Source organism: Vipera ursinii (assembly GCF_947247035.1).
Source record: "Vipera ursinii genome assembly, chromosome: 2".
Lineage (NCBI taxonomy): Eukaryota > Metazoa > Chordata > Lepidosauria > Squamata > Viperidae > Vipera > Vipera ursinii.
In genome coordinates this window covers 281,656,701-281,669,663 of record NC_139513.1, presented here as the reverse complement: position 1 = coordinate 281,669,663, position 12,963 = coordinate 281,656,701, and the positions used below count along the sequence as shown (strand labels likewise).

Below are 12,963 nucleotides of genomic sequence, written 5' to 3'. Positions count from 1 at the left end.
AGATGCAAAGAAAATGAAGACACCCCCCCTCCCCCTGAAGTTTTTGCAGCTCTGGGCACATCCATCAGGAAATCAGAAGCTCTTGTCCTCATTCCCACCTGCCAATCCCAGATGGGAACACATGAAGAGGAACCAAACTGCATCTTGGTGTGTGCAGGATGTCAATTAACTGAAATCATTTGAGCGCAATCTGGATGGGAAATGAGTTGCCTTATCCTCTTGTACAATGTACATCCCAATAAATACTTCTAAGTTTGAACTGCCGTATGCAAAAGTTATGCACACTGAGATGGAGACATATGGCCTACGTCTTTTAAGTACTCGGTAAAGCCTCTTGGAAGGCATTTTCATGCTGAGCAAAGCTGCCTCATTTCAAAAAGGTATAATTTGAATAATATTTAATACCCAGCCCTCAAGGCTTGGTTCAGGCTTAGCTCTGCTGTGGAAGAACTTCGGGAGAAGAATGGATATTTAAACCAGGCCCTTTCACTCGTCAGAATATTCTTATAATCCAAGGTAGAGCTGTTTAACCTGAACGATGCTTCCTTTTGAGCATTTTTGTCCAACTCGTGGCTCCCAGTTCAATGTTCTCTTCATAAATCGGTTGAAAAGCTAGGGCACACTTCCCAAATGCATCGGCAGCTATAGCTACAGTAATAATGCCTTCATAATTCTAGAACACGTAAAAAATCTATCCTGAATCCTGGTGCGGAGCAATACTTGGACATAAAAGAGAAAGGTAGACATTTACTAGCACAGAATGACTTACAGAGAGTCTGTATCGGGTTTTTTTTAATCATTTATTTCACGTGGCTGCTAAAACTCTTTACAGGGTTGGTAAAGAGTGGGATGAAATGATAAAGAAGTTTATGCCAAGTGGTCTTCTTTTGTGGGTTGAGTAGTCTTCAACACATCTTAATGAATCTATTACGACAGACCTTGCATTTAAGGGCATCAATAAGCCATCCAAACATTGTCTAGTCGGCTGCTGCACTGACCCTAAGAGCTTATTTTCCAGACTATCATATGAAATTCTTTCCAATGGAAAATTACAAGTACTCTGACATCCCACATTTGGAGATCCAAGGTTGAGAAGCATAGCTTGAAGCGGTCCCACATCTGGCTGGCCTCATAACCACAACAACCTGACTCTCAGGCGGGGTGTGTGTGTGTGTCTATCAACCAACTGGATTCCTCTTGCAGCTCAAAATTACTCTTCATCATATTAATTTGGAAGAAACCAAATGATTTTTTTCAGCAAAGTAACCAATGAGAAGAAGAAGAAAACAAGAGTTCTTAAGCATGCCATAATTCAATTCCATAAGGATGCACACATTACTTTGTATAGTAAGATATATCACTGAAGGTCCAAGCTTCATCCCTTATTGCAACCATAGTTCATTCTTGACAAGAATATAAAAGATGAGCTGAGTCCAAAGGAGAACTAATAGGATAGGTGTCTCCTTGGGATTCCTCCCAATTTATTAGACCAGCATTTTCAATCTGGGAACCTTCAGCTAATCTGTCTCTTTCATTGTTTCCAGATAGCATGAAAAACACCCTATTAGGAAAGAATATTTGAGATTCTAATGTGGGACAATTCTAAGAACTTCTGCATGAAAATGAAGTAAACCTATTTTACAATGGCCTAGTAGTCATCCAAAGAACTTAAGCCAATACTTCTGATATTGCAGAAATAACCACCTAAGAAAAGTAATTGATTGTTTCACCCAATCTTAATAAATTTAAAAATATGGAATGTTGTTATTCTGAAAAAAGTTACAAATAGTCCTCTACTTAAAATAGTTCATTTAGTGACTGTTTGAAGTTACAACGCTGCTGAAAAAAGTGACTTATGGCCATTTTTCACACACGACCGTTGCAGCATCCCCAGGGTCACGTGATTTCCATTTGGATGCTTGACAACTGGTTCACATTTATGACGGTTGTAGAGTCCTGGGATCAGGTGATCCCTTTTTGCAACCTTCTGACAAGCAAAGTCAGTGGGGTAACATTCACTTAACCATGTTACTAATTTAACAACGGCAGGGATTCACTTAAGAAATGTGGCCAGAAAAGTCCTAAAATGGGGCAAAACTCACTTAACAAATTTCTCACTTAGGAGCAGTAGCTTTGTGCTCAATTGTGGTCGTACGTCGAGGACTACCTGTATTCGACCTGACCTTAGAGATAATTTTGATTTAGAAACAAAACAGGAAGAGATTCCTGGAAGATGCAGTCTCCCTGTCAAAGTTCAAGGCACAGTTTTGCTGGTGCGACAAATATTGCTTCTCAGCTTACCAACAAACTGCGGGGGGGGGGAGTGTTTTGGAATGCAGACTTCAGAGATTAAGAAGCCAGACGCCAAACCTAGAGATGCTTTCTCACAACAATATTTTTCCACTTGATGGGCAATGTGACCTGACCCAGAGGGAGGAGGGAGAATTCAACGCTTTTTCTCTATGGGTTTGGGGTTTTGTTTTGTGTTTTTTGCCAGAGTTGGTTTTGCTTTCATTAGTGCCAAAGTGATGGACTCAATAAAGTTTTGCATTGAGATAAATTGTCAACATTATTCTTTTAGAACAGTGACGGTGAACTTTTTAGAGACCGAGTGCCCAAACTGCGACCCAAAACCCACTTATTTATTGCAAAGTGCCAGGGCTGCGTCAGCATTGTGATGCCCTCAGGCGGGGGTAGGGAGGCATGGCCCAATGGGTAGGCATGGCTGCAATGGTCATGGCAGACTGGGTGAGTAGGGCTAGGCCAGCCCCTTGCCATCTCCGCAGCTCACTTCCTGCCCTGTCACTTCCAAATGCCATGTGCTCACTACTCTGGCGAACTCTGCTGGGGCAACGGCGCATGTGTTCACAGAGAGGGCTCTGAGTGCCACCTCTGGCACGCATGCCATAGGTTCGCCACCACTGTTCTAGAACACATCAGGAAAAGGAAGTCTATCAGCACCCCAACGCACATTACCTGTCTAGGCTGTTCAATCACTCGTTGTGGATCAGACTTCACTTTATTGTTAGGATGATTGGTAACTTTGGTTACAGGCTGTTTAAAAATAGAAGCTGTTTGTCTGATTGGCAACGTTGTATTTAAATCTGGTTTACCCTGTATTGAAGAGGAAGGAGAGAGAAAAAATTACATATTACCTTAGGTTGGATATACCAGCCAGGTCGATATGAAAAGTTGATACTTGATCAAAATAATAAGATCCCGAACATGAAATGTCTCATTAATTATGGTAGTTCAGCAAAAGTTTGAATATTATGGACTGCTTTATATTTGTATAATACATAATGCCTCAAAGTCTGGGATCTCTGCTTATGATGCTGAGAAAGTAAAATTTTGTCCTGATATTCAAGCTAAATTATTTCAAAACTGCCCAAAAAAAGAGGGTTGTTTTAGTATTTGTCAGGCTTCTAGAAATCTCCACAGCGTAGAAAACTTTCTGTGCAATGAAAAGTTGCATCATTCTGACACAGAGATACTGTTGATCTAAAGCTGGACGAAAAGGAAGGATAGCTTCCTTGAATGTTTTTAAGAGAAAAAAATAATCCATGCTTCCTGTTTTGAGAGGTGATTTTCAATGATTGTTTAAAACAGGGGTCTTCAAACTTGGCCCTCTTATGACTTGTGGACTTCAACTCCCATGCATGCCTGGCTGAGTAATTCTGGGAGTTGAAGTCCACAAGTCATAAAAGGGCCAAGTTTGAAGACCCTGGTCTAAAAAGTGGCGTAATGTGTTATAAAACCAATGTAAAATGAGGTCAATCAAGGATGAAGAAGGCAAAAGATTAATGTGGGTAGTCACACAGCTGAATTCAGTGACCTCTGATCAAGTGACACCTGTAAGTTAAATTAGAAAAACTGGACCAGAACAACATCTGAACAGAAATGGGAGAGTGCGACCAATAATAGGGAATATTTGTAGCTCAGGGCTGAATGGTGGGGTCCTTAGCATTCTCTGAGCTTCGTTGTCTTCTTGCAGATGTTTCGTCGCCCAAATAGATAATATCATCAGTGCAAGTCTAACCAAGGACAGAGCACTAAGGAACTCACACAGTAGACTGGCGAAAATAATTTATTTTATTTATTTTAATTCCATTTATATCCCGCCCTTCTCCGAAGACTCAGGGCGGCTTACAAGCTTAGCAGTAGCCTTCATTCTATGTATATGCCTGCTTGTTAGGGCTTTCGCACAAACCCCAAGCGGCATTATTACAAAGTCAGCTTATTGCCCCCAACAATCTGGGTCCTCATTTTACCTACCTCGGAAGGATGGAAGGCTAGGTCAACCTTGAGCCTGGTGGGATGCGAACCTGCACTAATTGCAGGCAGCTGGTGTTACTTAAGGAGGCATTAGCCCACTGCTCCACCAAGGCTCTAATTTGCTCCTAATTTGCTATAGAGGCAAATTAGGATCTATTTTAGTAATTTGAAATGGGGTGGGGAAACTAATTCTCTCTCAGCAATTGAAATTTCAATTTGATATATGCTATACAGAGTCACAACATTCATTGTATGTCAGGTGCAAGAAATTCATTCATTAATTTTTATGCCATCCATCTCCCTTACAAGGTGACTCTGGGCAGCATAGAAATCAGGAACCAGGATAGAGTTCAAACGTATTACAAGTTTATTTCATGCTACCTGTACACAAAAATCTGAACGGTCAAAGCAAATTGGTGCCAGATAAGAATCAACCGACTTCAAGGAGGGCTGATTTAGATCTCCAACAGGAGCACGGAAATTCCAAATCTTTGATTCATTTGACACCACCCTTGGGCTCATCCTCATCCTCTCCTACGGTAGAGTAGCATTAAACTATCTTAGGTAGTTTAATTTGAAGGTGTTTCATAAGCTGTTGAGGATTTTACATCTGTTCATTTTTACTCAACAAATACCACCTCAGCAAATGAAGAAGAGACATTGGCAGAACCTCACTACAAGGGTTTTGGGTGAAATTCCAGAAAATAAGAATTTTGGAGTGAAAAGGTTACCTTTTCCTTTTGTGGAAGTAGGTTTGCAATGCTCAGTACAGTGGAGAGTAAATGTTTTAAAAGGCTCAGTTATTTAACAAATCCCACTCCAGATATTAAAGAAATATGCCATGTGAGAGTCTTATATTATGATACAATAATGAAACTATTAATTAAAATTTTAAAATATTTTATATTTATGTAAGATAAAATAATCATTTAGAGCATGGTACTTTTCATTTCAGTATTTATTTTTTTCTTTTTAAGTAACTACCATACTGTAGATGTTCCTCATCACACATCTCAAAATTGGTGTTTTGGAAAGCTTTGACAAACAGTGGCATAGGTCCACCAAAAATGAAAGTCCCATTGTGAGATATGGCATGCAAGCTTCCTTAATTTATTTTCTCTTAATTTTAAGGAGAAAATGAGAATTACACCAAAACAGCACCTCAGTTACTGAATATCCTTTCAAACCACACCAGATATATTTTGCAAACAGCGGGATTCAAATAGAGACAAGATGATGACTGAAATCATGTGTTCAAAGCCCCTCCCCCTTTGTCTGTCACAATATCATCAATATCATATAAAATGGGATGAAGCTTCATTTATGCAGCCACCCTGTTAACTTCTTTGACCTCCCCACAGTATTATCTACTCCTGCCTTGTTTCCTTCTACAGAAAAGTTTGCCTTGTACTGTTCTAGAGAAAGTTTTGCTCTGACAGTTAATATCAAACTCCAATCTCCACATAATTCTCCTAATCGGTAAACCTAATAAACCTAGTGCAGAAATGGTCAGTTTTACACAAAAGGCTTTTGAAGATTACCATATCCTGGGAGAATATATAAACCATACAGGAGAATCAAACTTCCTTCAGAAAAATAGACATGTGCAATAGGAAAACAATGCCAGAAATTTCACTTGTATGTTCAGAATAACAGAATTGGAAGGGACCTTGGAAGTCTTCTAGTCCAACCCCATGCTGGCTCAGGAATTCTGGGAGTTGAAGTCCATGAGTCATAAAAGAACCGAGGTTGCCTACCCCTGGCCTATACCATTTCAGACAAATGGTTGTCCAGTCTCTTCTTAAAATCCTCTAATGTTGGAGCACCCACAACTTCTGGAGGCAAGCTGTTCCACTGGTTAATTGTTCTGTCACTAAATTTCTTTTAGTTCTAGGTCACTTCTGTCCTTGATTAGTTTCCATCCATTGTAACCTGATGCTTAATCACTACACCAAACTGGTTCTTAACGAACATGTACCAGTTTTCAAATTATTTCCCATTTGGTATTTCAGTCTTAAACCAACTTATTTTACCCCTCTCAAGCCAGCAGTGTGCTGTAGCTGCCAAAAAAGCCAACACAGTGCTAGGCTGCATTAACAGAGGGATAGAATCAAGATCACGTGAAGTATTAATACCACTTTACAATGCCTTGGTAAGGCCACACTTGGAATACTGCATCCAGTTTTGGTCACCACGATGTGAAAAAGATGTTGAGACTCTAGAAAGAGTACAGAAAAGAGCAACAAAGATGATTACGGGGCTGGAGGCTAAAACATATAAGGAACAGTTGCCGGAATTGGGTATGTCTAGTTTAATGAAGAGAAGGATGAGGGGGGACATGATAGTAGTGTTCCAATATCTCAGGGGCTACCACAAAGAAGAGGGAGTCAAGCTATTCTCCAAAGCACCTGAAGGCAGGACAAGAAGCAACGGATGGAAACTAGTCAAGGAGGGAAGCAACCTAGAACTAAGGAGAAACTTCCTGACAGTTAGAACAATTAATCAGTGGAACAACCTGCCTCCAGAAGTGGTGAATGCTCCAACACTGGAGGTTTTTAAGAAGAGACTGGACAGCCATTTGTCTGAAATAGTATAGGGTTTCCTGCCTGAGCAGGGGGTTGGACTAGATGATCTCCAAGGTCCCTTCCAACTTCATCATCATCATCATTATTATATTATTATTATTATTAAATACTGCTTTAAAATCTGTGCACTCCTATCATTGATCAAGGTAATTGCAAAGTTATCAAGGGGATTGTTAAAAACAGTGAACAGATGTTTCTTTCCCTTTTTTGATTTCAAAGATTTTGCAATGAACATATTCATAAAGCATGCTTGCGAGCAAACCTTGTTTTGACTGAGCGAATCGTTCCTTAATTTCTGTTTGTTCTTCTGCAATTTGCTTGGCATCATCTTCCCTGTCCTGAAGTCGAAACTGCTGAGGTCAACCGTGTTGCCCAAGTATCTGGCCAACTGGGGTTTGCTTCGGAACTTCTTCCCGCTTGGACTGCAAATTTATAGAAGTAAGAAGAAAATGGTCTATTATTCAAGGCAAGGACTCCTTCTCAGACCATTAAGTAAATGGGGAAAGGGAACAGCCCCGAAGAGTCACCAGCAACATTCAAGAATCTATTCAAGTGTTGACATGGATAATTTGGGGCAGGGATGAGCAACTGTGGCCCCTTTGTGGCCTGTGGACTTTAACTCCCAGAATTCCTGAGCCAGCCATGCTGGCTGGGGTCATCCAACTTTTTGAATGTTCTTGATCCTGCACTGCACATTTGCACAGGTTTCTTATTCTGTTATGTAATGGCCCTTTTTTTTATAGTGAACAAGCTTTTGAGTTAGACTGGGGGAAATTCAGGTTCAATTCTTATTTCTGCTCAACTAAGGACTTTAACCAATGGTTTCCAGAAAACCACCATGTCTCCATCTACACTACAGTTCAAATACATATATCTCTGTATATTCATAAATCAACATCTCCTTTACTCATGTTTCCACATTACTCACTTTCTTTTTACTCAGTTAAGGTAAAGGTTCCCCCACTGGCACTGATCCAGTCTAGGTTCACAATCCTCCCACATTGTTGGAAGACAGGAAAAAGAAAACTGACTAAAGAGAGGTGGCCTTGCCTAAGGCTAAAAGGTAAAGGTAAAGGTTCCCCAGCACATGCGTGCTAGTCGTTTCCAACTCTAGGGGCCGGTGCTCATCTCCCTTTCAAAGCCGAAGAGCCAGCGCTTGTCCGAGGACGTCTCCGTGGTCATGTGGCCGGCATGACTAGACGCCAAAGGCGCATGGAACGCTGTTACCTTCCCACCGTAGTGGTCCCTATTTTTCTACTTGCATTTTTACGTGCTTTCGAACTGCTAGGTTGGCAGAAGCTGGGACGAGTAACAGGCGCTCACTCTGTTACGCGGCACTCGGGATTCGACCTGCCAAACTGCCGACCATCTGATCGACAAGCTCAGCGTCTTAACCCACTGAGCCACCACGTCCCTTTACTCAGTTATGGTGTATTTAAAGGTAGGAACTTCAAGTGGGAACTGATATCTCAAAAACTCAGTTGGGGCAAGAACAGTTCAACCTGGCACCACTCCTCAAAACCTCTGCATCACATATAAAGCACCTACTTATTTATTAAACCAATTGATATGACCACCCAACTCTACCAAAAGGAATTCTGACTCACCATATATATTTGTTAAATAAACAAACACTTCATAGCATCAAAACTCATGCTTACATGGAACAGCCTGAGGAAACTTTTGGATGGACATTTTCATTTTTAAAAAATCTACTTCTCTGAAACTGTTTCTGAAGTAAGTGCAGGAATCTTAACAGTTTGCAAAAAAGTCTTTTTTAAAAAAACACAATTCAGGAACTCATTCTTAGAAAATATTGTCCAAAGAGCCGGTTGATTATTTTATTTTGAGGGTTCCTTGGTGCTGTCTGAGGTTGGTTGTTTTCTTGCAAATATTGCATTACCTGATGACCTAGTTTGTGTAATGAGATATCTGCAAGAAAGCAACCAACCTCAGACAGCACCAAGGACTGCTCATTTCAACCCTGAGCTACAAATAATTCTCCTTTATGGTTTACTCTCTTTGGCTGTGGCTCTGGAGCATTTATAAAGCTATATAAAGTTACCAAATACAGTCAAAATGAAAGTAGCTAGATTTCAGAACAGACATTTTGAAACTAAACTGCACCAGCAAGTTTCGAACACACATCTATCTATATAAATCCAAAACTAACCATACATTCTTTACCAGACTTCTGACTAAAATAGGATTCTGTTAACAGGTTTCCTGTGGGGTTGTTGTTTTCTTCTTCTTCTTCTTCTTAAAGAAGAAGGGGCAAAAAAGGGAGACTTTTCTTTGAGTCATGCTTGACTTCTGATGACTTCATCGGCACAGCCTGGAAGTTTTCTGGGCAACCCTACAACCATCTTTCCATCCTCCTCTTCTGCCATTTTCTTCCACTTCCTTTTCTTCAATCCTTAGAAGTCCTTAGTCTCCCATGCACTAACCATTAACCAGGTACAATCCTGTTTAGCTGTTACAGGATCAGCCAGAATTGAATAAATAGATCCTCCTCTTCTGCATTTCCCCATAGGTGCAAGTTTACTCCAGTGTTTAAAATGTAGACATTGTGAAATCCATCCAGCTTCCATAAAGCATAAGATGGCAATCTGAGCATCTTCTCCTATTTAATCTTTCCTTAGAAGGGGCTTCGGAGGGCGACCTCCAAGGTACAGGAATATTCTCCGTTTTTGTCTCTTATTCCATGAGCTGCTATAATAAACAGTGCTGTGTAATGCTACCTTTATAAAGAGCTCAGAAAGATTCCTGAGCACAAAATGCACCTCCCAGAAGAAAAAGGGCAATGAATGGAGTGGAGTGGAGTGGAGTGGAGTGAACGGAACGGAACGGAACAGAACAGAATCTTTATTGAGAATAGAATCGAATAGAACAGAACAGAATAGAATCTTTACTGAGAATAAAATAGAATAGAATCTTTATTGAGAATAGAATAGAATCTTTATTGAGAATAGAATCAAACAGAACAGAACAGAACAGAACAGAATAGCTTTATTGGGCCAAATGAGATTAGACACACAAGGAATTTGCCTCCAGTGCAGAAGGTCTCAGTGCACATGCAAAGTAACATCATCATCATCATCATCATCATCATCATCATCATCATCATAATAATAATAATACCACCAATAGGAGGGGGAATAAGAAAGATAATAATAATCGGGGCTTTTTTTCTCATAGAATGCTCAGAACGGAGTTCCGGCACCTTTTTTGGATGGAACCTTGTAGGGTAGGCAAGGCGGGTTGTATGACATGTGTGAGTTCCGGCACCTTTTTCTTTTACAAAAAAAGCACTGATAATAAGGATAAATAATAATACTATAATACTGTTTGGATAAATAGACATTAGACAGCACTATGAGATTTACATGTTCAGCAGAGGGATGGCCTGAGGGATGCAATTGTCACCTACATTGGTTTCTAGCTTGGTTTCAAGGTGCTGATCAACTTGGAAGTAACCAATCCAATGCCCATCAAATACTTTGGACCATCTCCCACCATCCCAAACCAGTGTGGCCAATGGCAAGGAATTGTGGGTACTGTAGCCCCACCCTTCATTTAACTTATGAGTTAAATTAAAGGAATGCTTTATGGAACAGCTTTAATTATAAACCACCTTGAGGTTTGTTTGTTTTTTTAAAATGGTTAGTGGCATTTTAAATAAAGTTATAACTAAATAAATACGCATGCATCAATCAGCCTCTAAGCTCTTCCCCAGGTGCCAACTGTGCTGTTTGCCCCTCCTAAATAAAAGACAACGTTTAATTAAACAAATAAAATAAACTGCTGTATTGCATAGCGGGGGCGGGGGGCAGAATTAGCATCACTTTTATTTGCAAGAATAGATTGGGATATAACAAAAGTCCCACTAGAGCAGCCAAGAGAAGGTTAAAGATACTTTCTAGTAAATGGGAATTCTGCAATGGGCCAAACCCGCACCCAGAGCAGGACCTTTTTGGAGAGCAGGCAACACCCCCACAGTAACCATGTTGCTGTTGTTATATAGTTTATTAAATATATAGCAATCCAACATTTTGTCATTCTGCGGAAGTTACAAAGATACTCCACACAAGTTTTCAAACTATGCCCCTCATCGCAAAATACTGCCTATCCCAGACTTAAATTATGCCTTTGCAATCTCATCTCTTTTGACAGGTTTATATAGTACATTGGGAAAAGAAGCCCAGATAGAAGAACAAGGGAGAGGATGGGGCTCCCTTTTTTTCATCCACTGCTTTCAGATAGTGCCTTTGTAACCTCAAAAGTACAACTTGGCATACCAAAAAGAAAGAGTTGAGAAGGAATTAAGTTTGAAAGAAGGTGAATCCAATTTTCAACCATTAGCATTAGCAGTCAAAACACCCACCTCTCTCTCATGTAAACCCCTCAAATTGCCTTCCCCCCTACAAAGGAACATACCTCACCCTCAGCTGGGAACAACAGAGAGTTGGTTCAATAGGTTTTAAGAATGCCAAAGAATTCAATATTGTAAACTTCTGCTGAGTCTCAGGAGCTAGGAGTTCTGCCATGTGGCCACGGCTAGAGTGGCACCAGTGGGCTTTTCTCAAGAGTACATAGAACATAGAATAGTAGGGTTGAAAGGGACTTTGAATCCAATCTGGCTCAATCCCATGCTCCAGCAGGAAACCTTATGCCATTCTAGTGAAATAGCTATCCAGTCTCTTCTTGACCACCTTCGGTGCACGCAGCACCCACAACTGAAGGCAAGCCAGCCATTCCACTGGTTGATTGCTCTCACTGTCAGGAAATGTCTCCATTTACCCCCCGTTGATAGGGCTCGCAACTTGGGTGTCCTCCTGGATTCACGGCTCACTTTGGAGGATCATGTAGGAGCCGTGACCAGGGGGGCTTTTGCCCAGGTTCGCCTAGTCCGCCAGTTGCAGCCCTATCTGGACCGAGATGCCCTACGCACAGTCACTCATGCGCTCGTGACCTCCCAGTTAGACTACTGCAATGCTCTCTACATGGGGCTGCCCTTGAGGACCACTCGGAGGCTTCAGCTGGTGCAGAATGCGGCCGCACGAGTTGTGATGGCAGTTTCCCGATACTCCCATGTAACACCTCTCCTCCGTGAGCTGCATTGGCTTCCGGTTGCCCTCCGGGTGAGATTCAAGGTGCTGGTGATGACCTATAAAGGCCCTAAATGACATGGGTCCGGGTTATCTTAGGGAGCACCTGCTGCCAGCATCAATCTCCCCATCGTCCAGGGAGAGCCTCCTTAGGGTGCCACCGAGTCACTGAGTGCCGGCGGGTGATCCCTAGAGGTAGGGCGTTCTCTGTGGGCGTGCCTGCCCTGTGGAACAACCTTCCTGTGGAACTCTGGACCACCCCCGACCTTCGTTCGCCGGGACCTAAAAAACCTGGTTGTTTGATTTATCTGGCCTGGACTGAGGGGTTTTAAATTTTTAAATTTAAATTTTATATTTGGGCTATTATTTAATCCTATTTTAATCTTAATTTTATCTTAATTTTTGTACTGTTTTAACTGTTTTTAACCTTGCCCTGTAAACCGCCCTGAGTCCTTCAGGAATAGGGTGGTATAGAAATATAAATAAATAAAAAAATAAAAAAAATAAATAATAATAATTCTAGATTGGATCTCTTTTTGTTAAGATTCCATCTGCTACTTGTTGTCTTGTCCTCAGGTGCTTTGGAGAATAGGTTGATCCCCCTCTTCTTTGTGACAGCCCCTCAAATATTGGAAGACTGCTATCATGCCACCCTAATCCTTCTCTTAGTTAGGCTGGACATACTTAGTTTCTTCAACTGTTCTTCATATGTTTTAGCCTCCAGCCATCTGATCATCTTTGCTGCTCTTTTCTGCACTCTTTCTAGGGATTCAACATCTTTTTTGTATCATGGTGACCAGAATTGGATGCAAGTATTCCAGGTGGATGCTCATTCCATAGAAAATGGGAAACACAAGCAAATACAGCCTCTACAAAGATTTGCAAATATAACATTCCATCTGTTTCAGCAAGGCAACTTCTACCTGAAGGCTTTGTCTCAATTTGCCGCCGCTGTTCTAAGCAATGGATTTTTGCATGTGCAGAGAACCTGTTTT

At 41.1% G+C, this 12,963-nt stretch overlaps 1 protein-coding gene across 4 annotated transcripts in view; it reads right to left on the bottom strand.

Moving 5' to 3' along the window:
- MBD2 (methyl-CpG binding domain protein 2) overlaps window positions 1-12,963 on the bottom strand; it is a 64,210-nt gene that overhangs the window by 32,302 nt on the left and 18,945 nt on the right. For all 4 annotated transcript variants that reach the window (XR_014491724.1, XR_014491725.1, XM_083356316.1 and 1 more), the window contains exons 2-3: window positions 7,123-7,282; window positions 2,977-3,114 (exon numbers count right to left, since the gene is read on the bottom strand). Coding sequence is in view for 2 of the 4 variants with exons in the window: in XM_083356316.1 (XP_083212442.1) it covers window positions 2,977-3,114; window positions 7,123-7,282 (298 nt within the window). In the remaining 2 variants the exon portion in view is untranslated. The remainder of the gene's footprint in view (window positions 1-2,976; window positions 3,115-7,122; window positions 7,283-12,963) is intronic.